Genomic DNA, 24,316 nt, shown 5'->3' on the forward strand with positions numbered 1-24,316 from the left:
TTGGCATTTGAATCTTTACTAATTTCGTCTTTCATCAGGTAGTCTCTCTTGAATCGCTCCTTAATGACATACTGAATGTTACCATTCCCACTGAGTCGCAATGCAGACTCCTCTGGAATTTCTGTTTAAAAACAAACATAGATATTCATTTTTGAATTATTAAAACATACTCATGGGGAGAATCTATATGAATCAACCTCATTGATCACTTTATCTTACCTGTGGCACAGTTGCTACCACTGTACCGACTCCTGCAATTGCAAACATAGTGAGACCAAAGGTCATGGCACACACCACCGTTCTTACATGGATTGCTGTGACAGGGTGGAACTACTGCACGAGAGCACCTGGGAGAAAAACAGGGATACAGGGAAAATAACTAAATAGATCTCCTTGTCATAGTGATTGATATCTTTGTATGTATAGTATACACAATGTTATATAACGTTACCTATCGTATTCGTACTGTACCTCTCAAAGATGTTGAATGTTGCCAAGGCCATGGAAGGCCTCAAGATCACACCATTCACATTTAGATTTCTAACACAACCAACAAAGTCATGGGTTTTTATCTGAGCTGGATGCAGTAATATAGATTCAATTGACCTTATTCCTCCGAATGTCATATTGGTTCTGCCAACATCTAATCTCCTAAATGAAATGACAGACAGAAAAAGAGAAGCAATAATATTGTGAACAATGCAAAATCACATGTTGAATAATGCAACATTAATGACTCATTGCCACCTTTTTGAGTTAATTCCGTCACTTTGAGAGAAACACAATTTGTTATTGTCCACATCTGCACAATTGTCCACAAGTAGAGAGCCAATCTGTTAAATTGAAAACAAACAAAAAGAAAAAAAGAAAAGAAACATGAAAATGCCATATTCAAAATATGTAAATGACAAATTACATAGCCCATTAAGAAGTGCTGTTAACCACTTAAAAACCATAACATCCTGAGATTTGGTGTAGAGGGAATGAACCAACTACAGAGCCAACTCAGTTCAAGTTTAGTAGATGGTTGTGTGTGTGTGTGTGTGTGTGTGTGTGCGTGCGTGCGTGTGTGCGTGCGTGCGTGCGTGCGTGCGTGCGTGCGTGCGTGCGTGCGTGCGTGCGTGCGTGCGAATGCGTGTTTTTTTTTTAGAACTCACGTTGCCAATCCTTCTGGTAGTGATACGATGAAAATGGCCATCTGCCACTTGCTTTTCTGTGTCCAGCCTGACGGGTCCTGAGCCCAGGTCATATGAAACGACTGCTTTTCCTTCCAGTATTTCTATTGCAAAAAATTCCTGGCTAGATACTGCTCCTGGATTGTAGAGGAGCAGGCAATTTTGTTGCACTGTTGCAAATTCCATAGAGATTATGTTGCTTCTAGGATCCAGTGGGGGGAACTCCATAAAAGACAACTCCTCAAAACCATAACTGTGCTCCTCACAGTGGATGCCGCTAAGTCCTAAAGATGAAGCAAGCAGTATGATGTTTTAATGAGATAAACTTATATATATACAGTTATAGGAATTATAACAGGAATTACCATTAACTTGATCAAAATTATAAATCAAAAATAATTATTCTTACCAAAAGGACAATGGCAAGAGAATCCTGTTAAAGAATTAATGCATCTTCCATGGACACAGGGGGATGATGTACAGTGGTCTATCAACTTCTCACACATTTTCCCTAAAAGTATAAATTTCAGAATGATGATTCCTGTTGTGTTTTAATGCATAATAGGATTGTTGATCATGTCAAGGTCTACCTTTATATCCAGGACCACAATGACACTGAAGACCTTCTGGCATGTTTACACAGGTCCCTCCATTTTGGCATTTCACCTGCAGGCATTCAACTACATCAGCAGAGCAGAAAGGACCAGAGAAGCCTCCCTGGCACTGGCAAAAGAATCCTCCAGGATTATTGACACACCTGCCTTTATTTTCACATGGATTTCCTTCACATTCATTGATGTCTGCTTCACATAGTCTTCCGGTAAAACCAGCAGAACAGGAGCAATTAAAGATCTCCACCTGTGGTGACACAAAGATGACCGCAAAGCTTTCCAGAACAGCAACGTGCTGGCCTATGTGAATGTTTTTATTGCATGTTGCCCCATTTTGACAAGGGCTGACAAAACATGGGTCGCTGGTGATACGAGATATTGTCACATTGCTTTGACTCTCAAGTGATTTCTTGTGGACTGCAGATATATCAGTAGCAACCTCTTTACTGAGATATTGTCCGTTGTATCTTTTGACAGCAGCCAGCAAAAGTATTTCAGTGCCAGTAACTTTCATTCCAAATACATGAGTTTTAGAGGCCTGCAAGTTAAAAAGACTATCCAGAGCTTTCGTGAACCGCAAATACTTGTGAGATAAGAAGTCTTCCACTGAGGAAGAAGACACATAGAATAGTATACAGCTGTCCATAGAAGCATTGGTGAAGCCTTGGTAGTGTACATGGACACTGTTGTTGACTGGGAAATGAAGCTGGTCTGTTGCTTCAATTGTAATGTTGTATTTAGCCTCTCCTTGAAAAGGAAATGACCATAACTCACATGTGCTGTAAGGAATCGTGAACATATTCAAATTCCCACTTATGATGCTGCAGTTAAATGTGTCAGATTCATCCTGATCTTCGGGACGGACATTACCAAGCATGCCTCCTTGAAAAGAATTGCCATAATATTTCACCTCAATGTAGATTTCTCTCTGAACTGGAGGGTTATCGTTTTCATCCAGAACACTTATGTGGAACGTTGTTGTGGAAGATAATGCAGGGATCCCTGCATCCCTAACAGCAATGAGGACTTCATATAAAGTTTTTTTTTCCCGATCAAGAGCCCTTGTTGTAAACAAAATGCCATCCGCCGTCAATGAAAAAGTATTCTCCAGTGTAGGCATCACAAGCCAGTAAGTAAAAGGACCCTGGTTTGAAGGCAAATCAGAATCGGATGCATTTAACTTGGCCACAATGGTACCTTGGGGCTGATTTTCCTTTACATTAGCCTCAGTCAGCATCAATCTGGGAGCATTGTCATTAATATCCCCAATTGTCACAACTACATTGGTGGTCCCAGTGGCAGGTGGAGAGCCATTATCAGTGGCTGTAATGGTCAGATTGTAAAGAGGGCACAGCTCTCTGTCTAGTGGAGAGTTTACTGAAATTGTCCCAGTAAATGGATCAATAGCAAAAGAGGAGTTACTGTTTCCACTCGCTATACTAAAGGTGAACTGATTCCAGTCCATGATAGTGTCCTGGTCCAAAGCATTCACTGTTATTACAGATGCGCCCACACTACTGTCTTCACTCAGATTAGTTAAATAGAGAGCAGAGGTGAACTTGGGGGCATCCTTTGGCTCTATAACAATGATCTGAACAGAGGCTTCATCTACATTTTTACCTGTGATAACACCCCAGTTTTTCACCAGAATCTTTAAAACTGTATGACTATTGTCTTTATTTCTCAAACTGCTAGTTGTGTATATTTCTCCAGAATGTCCATCAATTTCATAGCCTATGTTTTTGTTTGGGCCAAATAGTAAATAAAACACTTGTCCGTCTTTGCCGTAGTCAAAATCTGTAGCTGTTACTTTTCCAATTCTAGTGTCAATAGGCACATTTGCGAATACTGAAAAATTGTATTCTTTTGACTTGAAAGTAGGGATGAACTCATTGACACCTAAGATTTGGATAATTACATTTGCCAAAGAAAATATAGGGTGTCCCATGTTGGATGCTTTGATTGTTATATCAAAGTTCTTCTTCTCTTGTTCAAAATCAAAAATATCTGTAGTGGTGATTGTGCCATTTCTTGGGTCAATTGCAAACTTTGCAACATAACCTGCCACTAAAGAATAGGTTATATGTGCGTTTGCACCAGAATCTGCATCAGTGGCCTTCACTTGGAGGACAGTTGTTCCAATTCTGGAGTTTTCTGGCACTGAAGCGATGTACTTCAAAGCTGGAAACATTGGTGGATTGTCATTCACATCCATAACATTCACTGTAATATTTAATGTTGCTGTTTTAGATAGCCAACCTGCATCCATAGCACTGACTTGAAGATGATATTTGACTTCTTTTTCAAAGTCAAGTTCTCCTATTAGTGTGAGCAACCCAGAATCCTCCCCTATGGAGAATGGTAAGTTCTTATTTTCTGTTGTCATGGAATATGTTAGGACACCATTGGTACCATAATCTTCATCTTCTGCTTGAATTCTTCCAATAACTGAACCTACTGGCAAGTCCTCCGGTACAGAAAAAAATGCATCTGGCTCTCTAAAGTGTGGGGGAAATTGATTTGTCTCCGTAATCTCAAACGTAATGGTAGTCTGTGATGTCAGTGGGGGAAATCCCTGATCCTTTGCCATAACTATTAATGTTAAAAATCCATTGATTCTTTCACTCAAGCTTTGATTCAACATTAGTTTTCCATTGTCAGCCTGGATCCAAAATAAATCAGAAGCATTTCCTCCATTCAAAACATACTCAACATCAGCAGTGCTTTGATTAAAATCCGAGTCGATTGCTGAAAACTGGACCACCTCACTTCCTAAATCCATGTCATAGGGGATGGCCAAAAGAGCCTGAAAGGGCAAAAACGTTGGTGGATAGTAATTAAATGGAACTAATTTCACAGTGACAGTCGTGTTGTCATACAAGGGATTCGTGCCACAGTCAAATGCAAAAACTGCAAAGCTAAAGGTTTCAGAGTTCGAATTATGCAAAGTCATCGGCTGCTTGGTGTAGATATCACCAGAGGATGTATTCACCCAAAATGCTTCATGTTGGGGTTCAATAAAATATAGAATGTGACTGTTTGGTCCCATGTCTGCATCTGTAGCTAGAACTTGCATAACAAACACATCTTGCGCTTGGCTTTCAGGGAAGTCAGTAGTATAGAAGTGATTGAAGAATATTGGTCCATTATCATTGATGTCAGTAATAACTATGGTGACATCTGTGCTAATGCTCCATGCCGAATCATTTGCATTTACTTTCACCACATAATGGTCCTGTGTCTCTCTGTCCAGAGGTCTTACAACAGTTATATAACCACTGTAACTATCAATATTGAATGGCAGATTCTCCGTTTGGTCAATTATTGAATAGGCAATCTCAGCATTGGCATCAGTGTCATCATCATTTGAGATTATTTGTATGACAGTGTGCCCAATATCTACATCTTCTGGTATCTCTTTGAAAAAAATGTGCGAAAATTGAGGTGCGTGGTCATTTCTGTCTAAAACAACTATAGTGACAGTAGCTCTGTCTATATGGAGAGGGTTATCTTGTTCTGCTGATTCAATTGTTAAATTGTATTCAGGTATATACTCTCTGTCTAAACTTATAGTTGTGCTCAATATGCCATTTGAGTCAATATTAAAAACACCATCAACATCTCCCTCTATAATGCTGTATTGCACCATGCCATAACTTCCAAAATCTGCATCAATGGCAAGAACATCACAAAGCCACATTGGTGCAGAATTTTCAAACACTTCACACCTGTACTCTTTTTGAGTGAACTGAGGATAATTATCATTTATATCAGTGATGTTTATATGAACTTCAGCAAACGATGAGAACGGTGGAGCACCAGCATCTCTGGCTTCTATCAATAAAAGAAAGTCCTTGTTGTTCTCATAATCCAGAGGATTCTCAATTGTTAGCTCGCCACTTGATTGATCCATTTGAAAAATGCCATCAAAGTCTCGAGAGATCAGATAAAAAGAAACCGGTTCACTTCTGGTAGATTCTGCTGAAACCACTGCCACCAATGTTCCCACCGGCTCATCCTCAGAGAGTGAATAATTAAGAACATCCACATGTATCACCGGGAATTCTGAGGCATTTTGAAACCTGATGCTAATTGTTGTCATGTCAAATTTAGGATTTTCTCCACCATCTTCCACATGTACATTGATTGTAACATCTTCTGTCCCCCTGAGACCAGTTGAAGTAAACAAAGTGCCACTGTGTGGATTTATGGAAAACATCTCTTCAATTTGTCCATATAATGAAAAATGAAGTTCTGCATTCATGTCAGTATCTCCATCCGTGGCTCTGACGGCACAAACAACCGAGTCTGCAAAAGATACCAGAGTAAACAAATGTGTAAAGTGTCACTAACCTACAAATCTACAACTGTCAAAAGTGAATACCCTCACCTGGAGCCACTTCTGTGGGCACATAGGCCACATACGGGCTGTTTAGAAACTGGGGCCAGTGGTCATTGACATCTCCAATGAGCACAGTAACAAGCACTGAGCTTGATAGAGGATGTGTAGGATGCTTATCACTGCCAAAGACTGTCAGTCTATAAAAGGCTATTGTCTCCCTGTCCAGAGTATCAGTTGTAAACAGCTCTCCAGATGATTCTTCAATGGAAAAGGGTGCATCAGTGTTCTCCATGTAATACCTTAAGTACAATCAAATACAACAATATCACTTTATTCACACACAACAAATAAGTATCCTTGAAAATGCATTGCTCAGTGGCAGTGTTTTTTGATTTCTCCTTATACTTTAACTAATGATCCATTCTAATGTGTACTAGTCAAGTTAACTATCCTCCTTCCTTTCCACTGTAATTTGTACTAGGCTATAACACACATTGCAGGCACTAGAGATTTGCAGAAAATGCTCTGTTTAGTTACTTTAGGACATGACAGTACAGTACCTACCTAATTTCTCCACTTATGCCATCATCAATGTCAGATGCTGCTATCATAGCAAAAACTGTTCCTACAGGGCTGTCCTCGGATACTATAGTGTTATAGACATCCTCAGAAAATTCTGGTGTGTTATCATTCACATCATCCACAATGACATGTATCAATGCAGTTCCTGTTAGATGTGGCAATCCTTAAGATGACAAAATAAGATTGTGAAAAGGCGTTTATGTTACAATAAACTACTTGGGTTTTATTTTATCTGCAATGATCCCTTAATAGTAAGAAATACTACATTCTTATATAAATTATAATTACCTGAATCAACAGCATTAATATGTATGATGTACAATGATTCCTTCTCCCTGTCAAGATTGTGTACAATTTGAAATGTGCCATTTGGAGAGATGGAGAAAAAACCCATATCATTTCCTTTGTGTATGGAATAGGTTAGCTGAGCATTGACACCTAAATCTTCATCCACCGCTGAAATCTTATCAAAGAAGACAAACACAATCACAAAAAAGAAAGAAATGCAGAGGCTTTAACTACAAATATACCTGCAATGTTGCCACTGTTATATACTGTAGTGCATATGACAAATAAATGAATACATTAAAGGGATATTTCATTTAAAAATGCATGCCAGGGCAAAATCCACAGTGAGAGAGTGCAAAAGTGCTGGGGGACAGATGGCATATACCCCCATAAAGCTGCCTAAGCTGGAGACCTCTCAAAGCCAGACAACTACAGAGGCATCAGCCTCATGTATCACTGGCTGCAAAGGTTTACAATCGAATGATACTAAACAGATATGCATGCCATCAAATGGCATTCGAGAGGGGGGAACTACCGTAGCACAGATCTTGGCACTAAGGAGAATGATCGAGGAGGTCAAAAAGGATAACCTGACTGCTGTACTCTGCTTCATCGACTTCAAAATGGCATTCCTCTTCATCATAGTCCTGGATTATGTGCTCATGAGGTATTGTGCTGAAGGAAGTCAAGAACTTCCAAGTAGCTGGGCTCATCACAGTCAACTCAACCGAGCAAGATCTGAAAGTGAGGAAGGCAATTGCATGGAGGGCCCTAAACAGTGAACAGTGAACCAGTGTATGGAACTCCAAAATCCCCCGTCAAATCAAACTCATCTTCTTCTATGCAACGGTGGAGTCTGTTCTTGGCAGCAAGAGCGTACATGTTACATCATGTACGCTCTTTGGCAGGACACTGCCAAAGACAATTGAAGTTCCAGACCCACAGGAATGCACCCAGGGTGCCGACCCAATTCCGGCGAGCCGCCACGCGTCCGAAACAGTTGAGAAATGACAGCTACCGTGTGGGGGTCCCTCTACTGTACCCTGTACTGTACTGTACTGTACTGTACTGTACTGTACTGTACTGTACTGTACTGTACTGTACTGTACTGTCACTGTACTGACCCACAGGAACGCACCCAGGGTGCCGGCCCGATTCCGGCGAGCCACCCCGCGTCCGAAACGGTTGAGAAATGACAGAGTTACCGTGTGGGGGTCCCTCTACTGTACCCTCTACTCAGTACTGTACTGTACTGTACTGTACTGTACTGTCACTGTACTGTACTGGCACACCCGAAATCACCATATATACAGTTAATATGTGCGTGTGTGTTTGTGTGTGTGTTAGGTTGCGCACAGGTGGTGAAAAACAACCATGCTGTTTTCGTGCTCAGACGCACCCAGCCACCCACACACATAGCTCCGTAAGGGAGTGGTTGCACCACTCAAAAATGGAGTTTGAAGTTACAATGGGTTTGTATAGGAAGGGAGCATGTCTGATCAAATTAATATCAAATATCTAATTACTGAATTTACTTAAAAACTATCCAGGGTGCTCCCAAATGCCTGAGTAGACGATAAAATGACCCCAATGTTTTTTTAAGTGAAATATCCCTTTAAATATAATAAAATACATATATGAATAATAAAATATAATTTGACCAAATTCAGTTAGACTGTAATACCTGATGTGTCTCCTGAGAGAGGTCTTCTTCATTCTCTCGCACATGCATTACCAGCATTGCCGGAGAAAAGAGAGGCGTGAAGTCATTCACATCCAAGACAGTGACACTGACAACAGCAGTGGCAGATCTGGGTATGCTTCCCTGGTCTACAGCCACTATAATGAATGTGTAGTTAGCATTCTTCTCCCTATCCAGTTTATCCATGACTCTGACCTCACCTCGGATAGCATCCACCACAAACGGAGTCATCAAAGACAACTCGTACCGCAGCTGTCCATTAGGTCCGATGTCTAAATCATGCGCTTCAGCCTGAAATAGACTAGCCCCTCTGGGAACATCCTCTCGTACTGTCAGGTTGAAGACACCCTGAGAAAATTCAGGGTCATGATCATTTGCATCATCAACATACACTGTGAGATTCATAGAGGATGCCATCTGGGGTGATCCGTTATCCATGGCAGCTACGGTGATGGTCAGCATATCAATCCTTTCCCTGTCTAATGGCTCCCGAAGATATAGATTTCCACTGGTGTTATCTATACTAAATCCACCAACTGATGTGTCCTTTAAATAATATAAAACTTTTCCATTGGAACCAAGGTCTGCATCCTCAGCATGTACAGTCATTATGACCGAATGAATAAACGTGTCCTCTGGTATAGTGATACTCCTGGCTGACACGAAGGATGGAGCATTGTCATTGACATCAACAACCAAAATCATTACACGTGTTGTGCTTGTGAGCTGCATAGAATTTGGCTGGGCACAGTCATTAGCTGTAACAGTCAGATTGTATGATGATCTTCTCTCTCTGTCTAACTCTGTACTCAGGCATAAAACACCAATATGGTTCATGAAGAACATGTTCTCCTCATCTCCACTGATCACGCTCAGGTCCAAATCACCATTTTCACCTAACAGAAAGGAAGAGAAAAGGCTTGTCTTGGACTATGATACTGCAGGGGACAGGGGTGCAAAATCTCTTCTAGATCTGCTATTTTTGATCGGGAAAAAATGAAAATGTGTTGCAAATCTTTGAATATATATTCTTTCACGCTGAACGTTTTTAACTGAAATACCCTGGAACAACATATTTTCAGATGGGGGTCTGGTGGCCAAATATATACTGATATAGAAACACATTAAACTGTTAGGATTTAGAAGACATTTGTAGAATCGGATCCTCAGCGCTTGTTTTTCTTACCTCAACATCCTTAAAAGTGAACAGTGAAATAGCTTCTACAGTGCTTTTTATTTTTTACCCCACTTTGAACAAAATGTGCAATGAAAACATTTGTTAGAGTTTCAAATAGCCTATGTATATGGGGTTAGTGGACATATTTTGATGCTATATTAACCCCTGGAACCCTCTCAAGCAGAGCCGGACTTACCGTTGGGCTAGGGTGGGCTGAAGCCCGGGGGCCCCCGACTAGGGGGCCCCCGGGCTAAAGTGAAATCCAATTCAAAAAGTGAAATCCAATTCAAGTGAAATGTGTGTATTGTTATTGTATTTAGTTGTATTATGGTTAAACCATTGAGAGCTTCTGCCTGCCTGCCTCTCTTTTTAGGGGCCTGGGTACCCCAAAATGAAAACAAAATAGCCCAAAATTTTTTCGGCCTCGCGGCTGCGCCGCTCGGCCAAATCACGGGAGGCGCGGCTTCGCCGCGCGCCCCAAGGGGGGCCCTGAAATTTGCTCCAGCCCGGGGGCCCTCAGTAAGGTAAATCCGGCTCTGCTCTCAAGGACCCCTGGGGATCTGCTTTGAGAACCACTGACCTAGAAGTTGGTTATTGTTCAAAGTTAAAACAAATGTAGTTTTTCTACAGAAATTTCGATTGGTTTTTCGAAACGTACGTGATAGGAATATATAAAACCGAACCATGAATTTTGTGAACCGTTGTACCCCTATTATATACTGTATACATACTAATAGTATGTATTTTATTTGTTATTTTCTTTATATTTATCACATGACAGTTCCCGGTATTCTAATACTGTATGAAAAGTTGAATACTGTAGGTGTTTCACTTACCATCATCTTTATCTGACACATTAAGGGAGAGGAAACAAGTGTCAGTAACTGTGTCTTCCAGTAGTGACACAGAATAGGTGTCCTGACTGAAAACTGGTGGATTGTCATTAATGTCCAACACATTGAAGTAAACTCTGACACTTGATACGGCCAAATCCCTCAGCTGCACCACCACTGTGAGAATGTAGAATCTTTGTGTTTCAAAATCCAGAGTGCGGGATAATAGGAACTCCCCAGAGTGTGGACTGAGTAGGAACAGGTTTTCTCCATCATCCTCCTGCACCAAGTATGTGATAGGCGTGAGACCCTCGTACATGGCCTCCACCTTTCCCACGGCTGTTCCTGTTCCATATTCAGAGGAAAGTTCATTCATTCTGTTACAATTCATAGTAGCATATATGTTGTTTAAAAAGTTAAATGAAACAACACAAGGCAAAAGGGTATTCAACAACATGTGTTTTTTAATAATGAACTTTCCTATTCTGAATAATGGGGGAGTGAAGAATATTTCCATGACTTTCCATGTACAGTCGAGTCAATAGGCTACACTTGGTCTAAAATGTAAGGAATAGCACCAAAAAAGTCCTTGTGGTCTTGTTTCCATGTAGGCCTATATGCAATCAATTCATAAACATGACATATAACATATAACAACAAATTTCACTTATCATAAATAATAATAATCAATCATATAATATTGTTGTCTAAGAATCTTGAATTAATTATTCCAATTAACGGTTAGCATCTGCAATTGTGATTGAGATATTAATCTAAGGACTAAATTGCATTAAGGTCACATAGTTGACGTCACTGTGGCTTACCTGGAACTGTGTCTTCTTTCACTTCAAATGAATAGACAGATTCTGTGAAAGACAGCTGGTTGAGTTGTCTGTCATGAGGGTGCACACTGGCTGTGCCATACTCCACGGCATCACTAGATGTAGCATACCAAGTGGAAAGTGCATTCAGCCCCTGGATGGTATCAGGATACTGTTTGTTGTAGTTTGCATTTACAACATTTGTAGATCCAGTTCCCATAGAATATATAGTGTTTAGCACCTGTTGAAGTACACCATAATAAATTAATGTTATAGGAAGAAGAAAATAATAATAAACAAACAAACAAACCTTAGCATAAAGATTGTGCAGTTAACTTAAGTTGTTCTCACTTGTCTCTGAGATTCTAAGCTTAAAATACATGCCAACATACTGCCATGCAATGATTGCAATCAATCAGATTGCAATAGATGCAAGATAGGGAACGATTGGCAAACTCAAAGATAGATTTTGTTCCATAAAATCCCACATATAACCTAATTGCCGCTGAAAACACACTTGAACATACCCATCAACTTACCAGAAGATGAAATAACAATTCTCTGTATTTTTTCCATTGTCCAGAAATGTCCATCATCATGTTTATATAGCAGATACACTTTCTACTCAAATCTAAACATTCATATTTATATATTCACATTTGAGAATGAAATCCTCTGCATAATATAGTAAAACAAGACAAAAAAGTGAAGTCCCAGGGACACCAGTATCAGTATCCATGCAAGACCAGTGAAGGCAAAACTATAAAAGCTGTATCCATAGCAATTACTCAATGCCGTTGCCTGTAATCCTGAGTGGCACGCCCCTTTGACATCACCCGACACAGATCCTGTGTCACAAAACGTTCCTTCAGTAGCCCTAAATGAAGCAGTTGACTTGAAGAACATTCATTTGTCACCATTCTAGACTCATTAATCTCGCTTACCATCAAACTGGCAAACACACATTTGCAGTTAAGAATATAAATCAGCACGAATTGCAAGTATCTGCTATCAAAATGAAAATAATGATGTTGGTTGAAAATAAAGTGTTTCCCTCCCTGGATTTTGCAACTTCAGCTAATGGGTGTCCTAACATTTTTAAAAGTGAGATAGCCATGGGTGATCTTTTCTTGCTGCATGTGAGCAAGGAGGTTCATTCATTCAGACAGAGCTTGCAAGGCATTCATTCAGTTGGTCAAAGGAGAGAGTAGACAAAGAAAACAACTGGCACAGAGAAACATTGATTTCAGAAGGGAACAGACAGAAAAAACATATTGCACATGTTATATTGCTCTGAGCAATAATCAACACATGGTTTTAATAAGCCTGTGGTGTAGTTATCTTCTTGGAGCACATAATTAAAAATGTATTAAAACTTAATAACCAACCATGATTAGTACACCTTTTTGTCTTAAATGTTTATGAAGTTTGAGTTCATAAAAATATACACACAAGCATCAGCTGAAAAGCTTTATTGTTCAGTCATATTTGCAAACACCTTTAGAAGTATACGGGATGTCTTTGTATAGCAAAGGGCAACGCTACTGGGGGAAAATCTGATCAATGAATAGCCTATGTGAACACCCTTTATGTGATTGTGTGAGACTACTCTGTGAGAATATTCAGTTACAGGGAGAAGAAACTCTATCCCACCAGTAGCTAAATAAAAGCACTCTACTCAGCAGGCTTAGAGAAAAATGCTTCTCTCAACACTTTGGCAACATTAAATTGTTTGTTTGGTAAATGTCAGTAAGCACCACCATGCCTTAATCACTTAACCTTTTTTTTTAAAAGCATAAATGAAGTGTCTTCTAATAGTTATCTTCAATTATGGCGCCACCTTCTGGATTTCAATTTATCATGCACCAATAAACAAAGGGGCACGGTCAGTTTCTAACAGGTCTAAAGAGCAGCCATCCACATTTTGGCAATGTAGTTATTTTTACAGTATGTAACACAGCATAAGATAGACAGCAATGAGGAGATAATACTTTTAAAGTTGGGGTGAGAAAACCTGCAATTCCATTACATACAGGAACTCTTGCTCAGCACAAATGCAGTCAACTACTAGTGGGTTCTTTGTAATTTGACCATTAACCCTAATCTAATGGTAAATACAACGCATTAGTGTTCAATATTTCTGATTAATACAATAAGGGTACCACCTGTAAAATAGTTCATGAGCCAGTGTGCGACTGTGCGCATCTATTGCATACATTTCTCAAAGAAATTATACACATAGCTAGAGAGCAAAGAGCTCCAATAGAAAATTAAGTGGAAAAATATCCACTGGTGCAGACCACACAGCATCTCATGGATTATATGCCAACAGCAGGGCTGGTTGGTATATTTTTATTTTCTATTCAATGATGCACACTGGAGTCAGACAAATCAAACGTAAGTTTCTTAATAAAGAAAAAAAATCTTTATTGAAGCTGCATCCGATATTAGAGTGGTATTCAAAGAACAATAATACATAAACACATGAAAAAATATTCTTTAAAACAAAGAAAAATACACTACCAACTCTCATGTTCGAGTTGTACACCCTAAAGTCTAGTTACTTCCATACTGATATTATAATCCTCCCAAATTGTTTAAGAGTATGGCAGGAATACAGAACTACCACTAGAAAAAATTCTTAACTTAAGATATGTAGTGTTAACTTTACAAAAAAGGAGGGTAACACTGTACATCTTAAAAACATTAAATATACACATGTTCTTGTTCAATCTGACTTGTTTCAAGAAAACTGCTGAATTGGATATAATAGGGTTATATGGCATAAACAAGAAACCAGACCATGGCACCTCCACACTCTACTCATCATCCTCTTCATCATCATCCTCTTCATCCTCGTCTTCATCATCATCCTCTTCCTCTGCAGCAGCAGCAGCAGCAGCAGCTGGTGGTGGTGGTGGAGCAGCACCCTTTGTACGGTAGGCAATGATATCCTGTTGAAGGTGAGAGACATTTGTATTAATTGTACAGGCCAATTGGGGTGTGAGATATGGCAACCCTAGGCATTCATCAAACTGGCCATAACAAGTACATTAGTATTAATCACATCTACAAAAACTTTCAATATTACCCTGCATCATTAACAATTTGTAATTGGTAATACATTACAGATGATATAATCACTATTGTCAACAACAGAATGTGGAGGGGTGTTGTCCATTGGGTTTTTGGTTTTTTTGACTGCTAGTTGTGTTTTGTTTGTTTGTTTTTCTTGTCTTTCTTTTGTGTAAGTCATGTGTATTTTGTATGCTTTATTGTAAAATCAATAAAAAACTTTGATGACAAAATATTACCCTGCATCCTACCTTATCATATTTCTCCTTCAACTTAGCAGCATTTTTCTCATATGGCTTCTTTTCTTCAGCAGCCGACCTGTTCCACATCTCCCCCAACTTCTTCGCTGTGTCTCCAATGGACAGCCCAGGAGTCTCACCCTTCACCTTGCCACGGAAGTCCGCACAGAACAAGAAGAAAGCTGACCTGTAAAACAAACGGTATACTTTGCTCATACTTTTGACAATTGTGGGCAGCCGTAAGATAATTATGAGGATGGTTTGATTTTGTCACATACGGTGGTCTCTTGGGGGCATTAGGGTCCTTGAAACGCTTCTTCTTTTGGCCCTTGGGAGGAATATAATGTGTCATTTCCCTCTCATAGCGGACCTTGTCTTGTTTTGCCATGTCTTCAAACTTTCCTTTCTCTTTAGGTGACATTGTCTGGAAATAAGAAGAAACAAATTTTACTAAAGAAAAAAATTGCACATGGGAATTCCCACATTTGTAATAAAAACAAACAAAAAAAACAAACATAACATCACAGTAAACATGAATATGAACCTACTCTCCATCGCTCAGAGCATTTCTTGGAGAACGCTGCAAAGTTGACACTTTCTTCGGGATGTTTCTTCTTGTGCTCCTCCCGGCATGTTTGCACAAAGTAGGCATAGGAGGACATTTTTCCCCTCGGTTTCCTCGGATCTTTATCTTTCCCCATCTTGAATTACTGCATGGAAGGGGGGGAAATATTTGAGTGAAACATTTCCAAATTCCAAGTCTATTACTCAACAGCAATGGTTATGTCTAAATATCCCTCTGCCCAATTGTCTTGATCTGCTTTGTCAGTTCCATCTATTGTCTAGGCCGGTGGGAAGGAGCAGTTGGGAGGAGGGGGAAGAGGAGGAGGAGGAGGAGGAGGGAGGGGGTTGACTGATGAGCCATTGTATTAAGAGACCGTCATTGTGCGTAAATTCCCTAAAATAGTGTGCTTTGCTCTCTAACAGGCTAGCATTTTTTCCAGGTGCAACATCTGTGCTGCACAGCGCCTAAAGGCTGGTTAGAAAATACATATGCATTTCACACCAGTCTTGCTGCATCCATTAACATGCACCGTAAAAGCCTCCAGACAGCGTTGTGGATGCACAAGATTTCACGTTAGCATTAGCTACAACCTGCCATCTTTGCTGGCTAGCCATCGTTAGCCATTATGGCTTCTTGCTTTGTGTCTTCACTCACGCCGCTAGTCACGATTGCATTTAATAGGGCTCTAGCTAACTGGCTAATGTTAGCCCGCCTGCACGGCACGTATTACGATGGGGCGGTGGGGGACTAGACAACACTGCGTGTGGCTGGCTACTGGGAACACTGACTGGTATAATATTATAGTTATGGTTAAGACTGGGATAGCTAAAATCACACTGGTTAATGTTCCATGGGCCATTAAAGGGTTACATTACGATTAGTTCATTTATACCAAAGTATGGGGCGGCCCCTTTGCAATGTGTCGACTAAAAAAAAATAACATTTTCAGTTGAAAACACGTAAATGTTATTGTCAGACACGGCTTCGTCTTTTGGTATAAAAATAAGCCGTGGTGTAATTTTGGAAAGATGCTGCAGCCAGCATCATTTAATTCGCCGTTACCTTGCAGGCGGTAGGTAGCTGTTGTCTTTATTTGTCATTAATGGTCAATTAAACGTACAATGACACTTTGATGCGCGTTACGCAAGGGCCAAACGTTCTAAAGTGGTGCTTGGAAGTGATGTTCATCACTGCCGTCCCGTTACTATAGCCCAGTCGTAAGCTAACCCGCTAGCTGGCATCACAGGTACTGTTTAACCTTAACGTATAGCGCTTCACACAACGACCAAAAGCATAATTTTGCTCACACGTTCAAAAATGCACACTACCGAAAATCACACAATTATGCATTTCAACAGCGTATTTCATTCATACATTTTGCGCAATATTGATTTAATTCGCTGTCAAACATTTGATGCTTACCCCCAACGCACCAGGCCAGTTCAATCTGAAACAATGGGATGAAAACCTAAACCTCCCTCTCAATGCGCGCTCTTTTGGCTGTGTGTGTGAAAAGCTCGTGCTGTGTATTTTGGGCTCCAGCTACTAAGGATTCATCAGTGACGTCACCTCAAAGCGTCACCTAGCGGAAGTACTTCAGATTAATGGCTGGCTATGAATAGCCTGGTTTGCGATAGTCATGACGTCACTCGTTTATCCTTGATTACTGGTATCTTTAGATAACAGACGTTATTATGTCTGATACGTAACTCTTGTCTCTCTGCGGCCAGCTCCTTGGAGTACGTGCACTTCATGCGCTCCAAGTTCAGGTTCAGCATGTTTTGATTGGATGTCGACTGAAAACACGATGGCGTGCGTTGATGATGGCGGCAAAAATTGCACGACACAGACACAAAATCACATACAGTTTTACTTTTACGGACTCCTTTGACACCTAATTTTAAGAAATGTTTTGCTTTTGCATAGCGAGCGCTGTTGTTGCACTTATATAAAATGAACACCAACGCAATCAAAAAAGTCAACCAAAGAACAAGATTCCTTTACAGGATCTCCTCACTGGTCAACAAAAACACCTTGAAGACCCTAACAGGAGCCCTCGTACAAGCTAGGTTTCACCTCTTGGTACCACAGCACCTCAAAGGCCCTTAAAACAAGGCTCCAGACTTCCCAAAACAAACTGGTCAGGCTCCTACTTGGCCTCACCCCCCGAACCCACCCCACCCCTGCCCACTTTGACAGGCTGGAATGGCTTAGGGTCGATATGACAGAGTAAAAGCAAAGCAAAGCAAAGTTCTTTGTTTACCCAGGGTGAATGGACTAAGCTCGACGAACTTGTTTACAGCCAGACCCTGCTCATAGAACATTTCATGGTAGGGGTTCAATGCCTTGCTCAAGGGCACTTCAGCGGTGGTAATTTTAACGTGCCGGTCCGGGGATACGAACTGGCGACCTTCCGATAACAAGACCGCTCCGCAAACCGTTCGGCCACCGCTGCCCCGAGTACAGCATCTTGCAATGGGTCTGGTCCACAAGATTCGATACACCACCAAGATACCCATGTTTCGACGAAGTCCACACCCACAACACCAGAGGGAGTGCAACAAACCATGTGCAACCCAGATTCGGCACAAACAAGGGACTAAATTCATTTCGCTCCTATGCCACCAAAATGTGGAAGGCCCTACCAACAGTCATTAAGACATGTGAATCCCTTGACTCCTTCAAAACCGCTCTCAAAGGGCACCTACGGACGGCTGCAATTCGAAACTGGCCCCCGTAAAAAATCTGAATCCCCCACCACCCACCCCTTTTTCCCCTCACTGTATATGTTTCTTTTCCCTTTTTTACCTCCTTTATGATAATTCCTGTTCTGTTCTTTTTGGCTATATAGAAGTGTCTATTTGTACGTCTCTAAATGTTTTGATGATTTGAACAAGGTGGACCCTCTTGTAAACAAGTGTAATGCTTTATTGGGTCGTCCACTCACAGTTAACAGTCTTTGTATTGAGTTGTGCTTGAAATGTACTGTAATTCTGCAAACTGTTAATACATATTTCAATCAATCAATCAATGCAATCCACCTTACTGAAGGGTTGCTGTGCGCCTGCCTGTCAGTGTCAAATGTCAATTGTCACTATTATGGACTGGAGCTGCATGTCCACGATACCTGGAGTCACTCTGGACTCAGAGATGCAGCCGTCAGTGATTGTTATTATAGGCCATTGTCCCATATGTGACTTCAGTCCCTAGCTCATTCTGTAGTGTAGATCCTACCTACTGTAGATGATCATCTCAGAGCTACAGAATGAGTGTTGGCAGGGACTGAAGTCACATCCATATGGGTCTATGGCAGACATTGCATCTATTCTTTCACACTAAAAGTCGCACAATTTATTTTTATTTTAGTGCATTAGAAACTGATTCGATTAGAAACATTGCATGTAACTTTCTAAGTGGGTAGCAGCCACGTACCGGTATGTGCTATCACTTAATTTTGCATGTAAACCCCCCTGCAGAGTGTTCACGTGATGTGGAACTGTTGTAAGTTTCCATAACAACGTGTGGCCTATTGTCCATATAATCTCACCATTCATTTCTGCTTCTGCATGTGGTGTATATGTTGTGCTTTATGCTCAGTAAAAGACAAATTCACTAGTCGTATGGACTGTCACAGCTGTCAATTCTTGTGTTTTATGCGCTGTAGAGTGTAGGCAATATCGTTGGGATCTTTTTTGTGAACAAAACCCAAACCCAAAAACAGTTAAATCTGTTGCAAGTAATTGAAGCTCCATGGCAGCCAGAGGTAATGTTAAAACGCCATGCCACATAGCACTCAATTTTAACTAGTCCATTTGTAAGAAGAAAGTAATTGTTTCTTTTGTAGATGAGAAACCATGGGACCCATATGAAACATCTCAGAAGAGGGACTTCATCTACCGGCCAAACTCAACAACAGAGGGTCTACGGTTTGTAAATACTACTGCAATAGAATGTAGGGTGTTTCTGACTGCGTTTAGAACTCATCATCTAAAATCTGTGTGTGTGTGTGTGTGTGTGTGTGTGTGTGTGTGTGTGTGTGTGTGTGTGTGTGTGTGTGTGTGTGTGTGTGTGTGTGTGTGTGTGTGTGTGTGTGTGTGTGTGTGTGTGTGTGTGTGTGTGCGTGCGTGCGTGCGTGCGTGCGTGCGTGCGTGCGTGCGTGCGTGCGTGCGTGCGTGCGTGCGTGCGTGCGTGCGTGCGTGCGTGCGTGTGTTAGACATGCAACATCACAGGCATATAGAAACTCTTATTCACTATCTGGACCTGTGGGTTCAACTGCATACACTGAGGATTTTTGCTGGAAGCTGACTTCTAAACCTGAATGCATTCGAACAGGATCAGCTTCAGGACAAAGGAGAAACAACCCACATCCAAGTGAGGTTGGTATTTATTTATAATTTTTATTTTATATGTGTGTGTGTGTGTGTGTGTGTGTGTGTGTGTGTGTGTGTGTGTGTGTGTGTGTGTGTGTGTGTGTGTGTGTGTGTGTGTGTGTGTGTGTGTGTGTGTGTGTGTGTGTGCGTGCGTGCGTGTGTGTGTGTGTGTGTGTGTGTGTGTACTTAGCTATTGATTTAACTATTGATTTAGCTATTGATTAACATAGTGGTTTTCAAAGTGCTCTTCAGGGTTCTTTGAGGCAGTGTTAATTTTGTCGACTAAGACTAAAGACTAAGTCGACTAAGGTTTTTGATATTTCGTCGACTAAGACGAAACCCAGATGACCTTGGGATACATCACTGAGGATACGTCCCAGGTGCATCCATGCGATGTATTTTTGTTTTAGTTATTCTATTTATAGTGACTCATAGGAATAGACTACGTGACAACCAGGAATAGTCTGGTGACCACCGGAGAGACGGGTGGCAGCCGGAATGTAGACGGCACCCGGGAGCAGTATGGGTTGGCGCCCCAGCCTGTGTCTTCCGTGAAGAAGAAGCCCAACAAACCCACGGTGAGGCCTTTAGAAGGGCCATTCAAGCCTCAAGCGGAGCCTGCGGCACCACCAAGGGCAAGGTGGAGCCTGCGGAACCATTGCGGCTCGAGAATCCACCATTCCTGAATAAAGTGCCTGGTGCTGGGAGTCTGGTGCAACGCACAGGAGCTGGACATGGTGAGAGCAGGAGTGGACCTGGTGAGACGTAGGAGGGGCCCGGACAGGAGTCAACCCACAGAGCCTAGTCCTTCCACGCGCCAGAATGGTACCTCCCAGTCCCGGCAGAGTAGTTCAGGAGGAACGGATTGTGTGGCCCTGGTTTTTCCCTAATGGGACTGATCGAGGGTAGCTACTGGGACGTAAGTCAGGACTTGATCACCCCGGCTGGGTCACCTGAGTGAGGGTTATGATGTTGGGAGACCCGAAACCCCGATGACCTTGGGATACATCACTGAGGATACGTCCCAGGTTTTCAGAAGACTAAAATGGGACTAAGACTAAATTTGCGTTTTCAAAAGACTAAGACTAAATCATAAGACTAAGACTAATGAATGACATTGTATTTTCAATTTTGAGTTTTTTTTTAGTTGACAGTAGAAGACAATAATTTTTTCAGTTGTTCAGACTTCAGAGTTATGTGTTCCGTGGATCTATTTTTCTATCAGGCCATAAGATCAAGGCCATGTACATGAAACATGTCTTGTTTTATTTTTTAGTATCAAATTACGTTTATTTCTTTTTGAGTCATTTGATACTAAAAAAAGAAAAGAAAATCACACCCGTGTGAAGTAAGTGGTGCAACTCCGTGTGGGACCCAACATGTATTTGACTAAGACAAAAATACCTAAAGACTAAGACTAAAAGACTAAGACTAAACCACTAAGACTAAAAGACTAAGACTAAATTATTTTGATATTTCGTCGACTAAGACTAGACTAACAAAAAATAATTTCAGAAGACTAAATGGGACTAAAGACTAAATGTGTGTTATTCAAAAGACTAAGACTAAATCAAAATATGCAGAAAAAATTTACACTGCTTTGAGGGAGTTCCCGATGGACCTTTACAGGTTACTTTGAGATTGTATGAATGGACCCATACGGGTCCATTTGGTTGGAGTTACATTGGGGTCCTTGAAATTAAGAAGTTCAGGAACCTGTGTGATTTAACATTCACAGTATAACAAATTACCAACTCACAATTCAGCCTATTTTTCTTAAGTCTTTCATGGTGTGGAGATTGCCTAAGAGCTCCATAAGAAGCAGTGCAGATAGAAGGGTTCTACCAATTGAGGGGGAGATCCAAAAGGCTCTGACAGCACAGTACTGCTCCACCTACAGGACAGACTTCCTGGGAATACCCCAAGGTAAGAAGAAATCTGTTGAATTATGTGCCAGACTCAGGAAATGTGTCAAATCTCTGGTGTGGCACCTCTTTAACCCTGGCTGGCATCCTAATTTGGGGCAATTCTGAAATATTTTGTGGTTAAGTGGTAATGTCGTTAAGTAATGACATTCACACATGACTGAATTCACAACTTTGTTTTGGAATATGTTTTACAGGGTTTTATCACATTCACAATACCGGCTTGCACCTTCACATAGCCAGCATCAAGGGCCTCAAATGTTCACAGACACAGAGATGAGACACAGTTACTGCCAACGGGAGCAAATACCTGAAATGCAAGGCAACAAGACCCGATATGGGTCTAATTGCAACCCATGTGGTACTGTAAAGTGAAAACTATAAAAGCATTGTATGTGAACCATAAAACTCTCATTACATTTCATGAATACCAAATGTATTTCCTCTATTACAGTACCCAGTGGTCTTCAAAGTAACATTTGCAATCAGCGTGTCAAAAGGTTGGACATGACTACTACCTATGACATGTTCTTTGGAAAGAAAACCTCAGATGTCACATCTGTGCTGGAGTCTCTGCAGCCCCAGAGCCTGCAGCAATTGTGCAGAACTTTACCTGAAAAGGGTCAGTATCTAATACTTTGAACTGGTGAACACTGACCGCTTTATGATGTTTACTAACTGTTGATTCCTGTTGGACCTTTTTAATAGCGTACTTAAACTGCTTATTGATGTGTTTGACTTTGCAGGCAAAGAGCTTGTACATGCACATTTGAGCAGAGCTGCTCATGTAAACCATGGGGAGAAATGAAAGACTCTTCCTCCTATACCCCATACCTACCATAGTGGATATCAAGTCCTCAATGAGCAGTCAATGTAGCATCGCATCAGAAACCGTTTTTGTGTGTCATTAGATGAGCGGAGCCATGTGAACTGAAGCTACTGATATGCTGTCTACCTAACCTGGCTGTGTATATCACACTGTTTGCATTTTTGCCCACCAGATGGTGCTAAATGTATCATGCAAAATGAGTTTAATTTATGCTCCCATATTATGCATCCCACTATCCACCTATATTTGAGTGGTGCAACCAGTCCTATAGACAGCTATGTGTGTCCCTGTCTGGGTCCCTGGGTCTGTCCCTGGCTGTGCCCGAGCATGGAAATAGCTTTTGGTTGGATTTCACAACCAAGTGTCACTGTTGCGCAGCCTAACACACCCACACACACACACACACACACACACACACACACACACACACACACACACACACACACACACACACACACACACACACACACACACACACACACACACACACACACACACACACACACACACACACACACACACACACACACACACACAGTACAGTACAGTACAGTACAGTACAGTACAGGGACCCCCCCAGAGTTACCCACACGGTAACTGTCATTTCTCAACCATTTCGGACGCAGGGCGGCCCCCTGGGCGCGTTCCTAGGGGTCTCGATTTTCCGGGGACCCCCACACGGAGTTGCACCACTCACTTCACACAGGTGTGATTTTATTTCTGAATAGAGAAGTTACAGGAGTGATACTAGTAGTGTCTTCATCTGCCTTTGCAATGTATATTGCCCCTGCAGGCAGATTAATTGATATTAGTGCCGGCGTCCGCTATGCGAGGCTAAGTAGGGCTAGCTATCCCTCAAACCACCGGTGCTCATGTAAGGGAATAATATTCAAGAGAAAGGAAACATTTTGATTAAAAGGGCACAACAAATTCAGATACTCAAGATAGGTTTGATAAGTAAAAGACCTTTAATTCAATGTGCTTGAAACATTAAAATACACTGTGTCAGGCTGTCAGTCAGCTTGTGCCTTCTTCAGGTTGTAATGAAACAATGGAGACAGAGTAACCTATAATTCATTGTTTCACTATAGCCTGAAGAAGGCAAGCCGTTAAAACGTGTTAATCATAAAAAAAAGAATGCAAAGCCAACCTGCGTTGGTATTTTAATGTTTCATTTATTTTCTATTTCTTCTATTGTTGAAACATTTTGTCAACATTTGTGTCAATGTGAAACATATTACATTATGAATGCATAATCGCTTTACTCAAGTGTGAATTTCTTTGTTTTTGAAAACAAATGAAAATAAACAATGCATGACTATCCAGCATTATCTTTTTAAAATATGATACGGTTACTGTATAAACTATATAAAATATGTTTATAATAGTCTACTACTAATAATCTGTTTTTATTTTTTTTTTCCTCCCTTTGTTGGGTGTGTGTGTGTGTGTGTGTGTGTGTGTGTGTGTGTGTGTGTGTGTGTGTGTGTGTGTGTGTGTGTGTGTGTGTGTGTGTGTGTGTGTGTGTGTGTGTGTGTGAGCGCGTGCGTGCATCATTTTTCCTTTCTTTTTTTTCCTTTCTTTTTTAATTTGAAATGCAAAAATCTCTCTTTGTTTTATAGATTGAGCTGTTGTACATGTGTCTCTTAGTTACCAGAGAGCCACCCTTCTTGCCCAGGTGTAACGTTAGTATCAGTGTCAGGTAGCCTAATATCACTCCTGACAGGTCAAGGTCTGAGGAGTTGCTCTTAGCTTCATCTCATCTGTGTAGGTAAAGGCACA

General features: G+C 41.0%; 3 protein-coding genes across 3 annotated transcripts; 1 reads left to right on the plus strand and 2 right to left on the minus strand.

Moving 5' to 3' along the window:
- Positions 1–302: 302 nt before the first annotated feature.
- On the minus strand, positions 303–11,086 carry LOC306932030 (protocadherin Fat 4; the record flags this gene model as incomplete). The annotated part of the gene is made up of 5 exons (XM_079513735.1): positions 303–347; positions 2,034–3,260; positions 8,683–9,029; positions 9,510–9,596; positions 10,714–11,086. The coding sequence occupies 5 exons, from the start codon at positions 11,084–11,086 to the stop codon at positions 303–305; spliced, it is 2,079 nt and encodes a 692-aa protein (XP_079369861.1).
- A 2,843-nt stretch (positions 11,087–13,929) lies between these two features.
- Positions 13,930–16,986, minus strand: hmgb1b (high mobility group box 1b). Its single transcript, XM_079513920.1, has 5 exons — positions 16,833–16,986; positions 15,394–15,555; positions 15,124–15,269; positions 14,858–15,032; positions 13,930–14,485 (listed from the first exon to the last, which is right to left on the minus strand). The coding sequence occupies exons 2-5, from the start codon at positions 15,544–15,546 to the stop codon at positions 14,351–14,353; spliced, it is 609 nt and encodes a 202-aa protein (XP_079370046.1). The 5' UTR covers positions 15,547–15,555; positions 16,833–16,986; the 3' UTR covers positions 13,930–14,350.
- Positions 16,987–19,160: 2,174 nt separating this feature from the next.
- Positions 19,161–24,218, plus strand: tex26 (testis expressed 26; the record flags this gene model as incomplete). Its single annotated transcript, XM_079513737.1, has 6 exons — positions 19,161–19,173; positions 19,255–19,336; positions 19,624–19,786; positions 21,562–21,706; positions 22,160–22,304; positions 24,185–24,218. 6 exons carry the CDS (start codon positions 19,161–19,163, stop codon positions 24,216–24,218), a joined length of 582 nt encoding a protein of 193 aa, XP_079369863.1.
- Between the last annotated feature and the right edge of the window lie 98 nt (positions 24,219–24,316).

This window comes from Electrona antarctica (assembly GCF_951216825.1).
Source record: "Electrona antarctica genome assembly, chromosome: 11".
NCBI classification, from domain to species: Eukaryota; Metazoa; Chordata; class Actinopteri; order Myctophiformes; family Myctophidae; genus Electrona; species Electrona antarctica.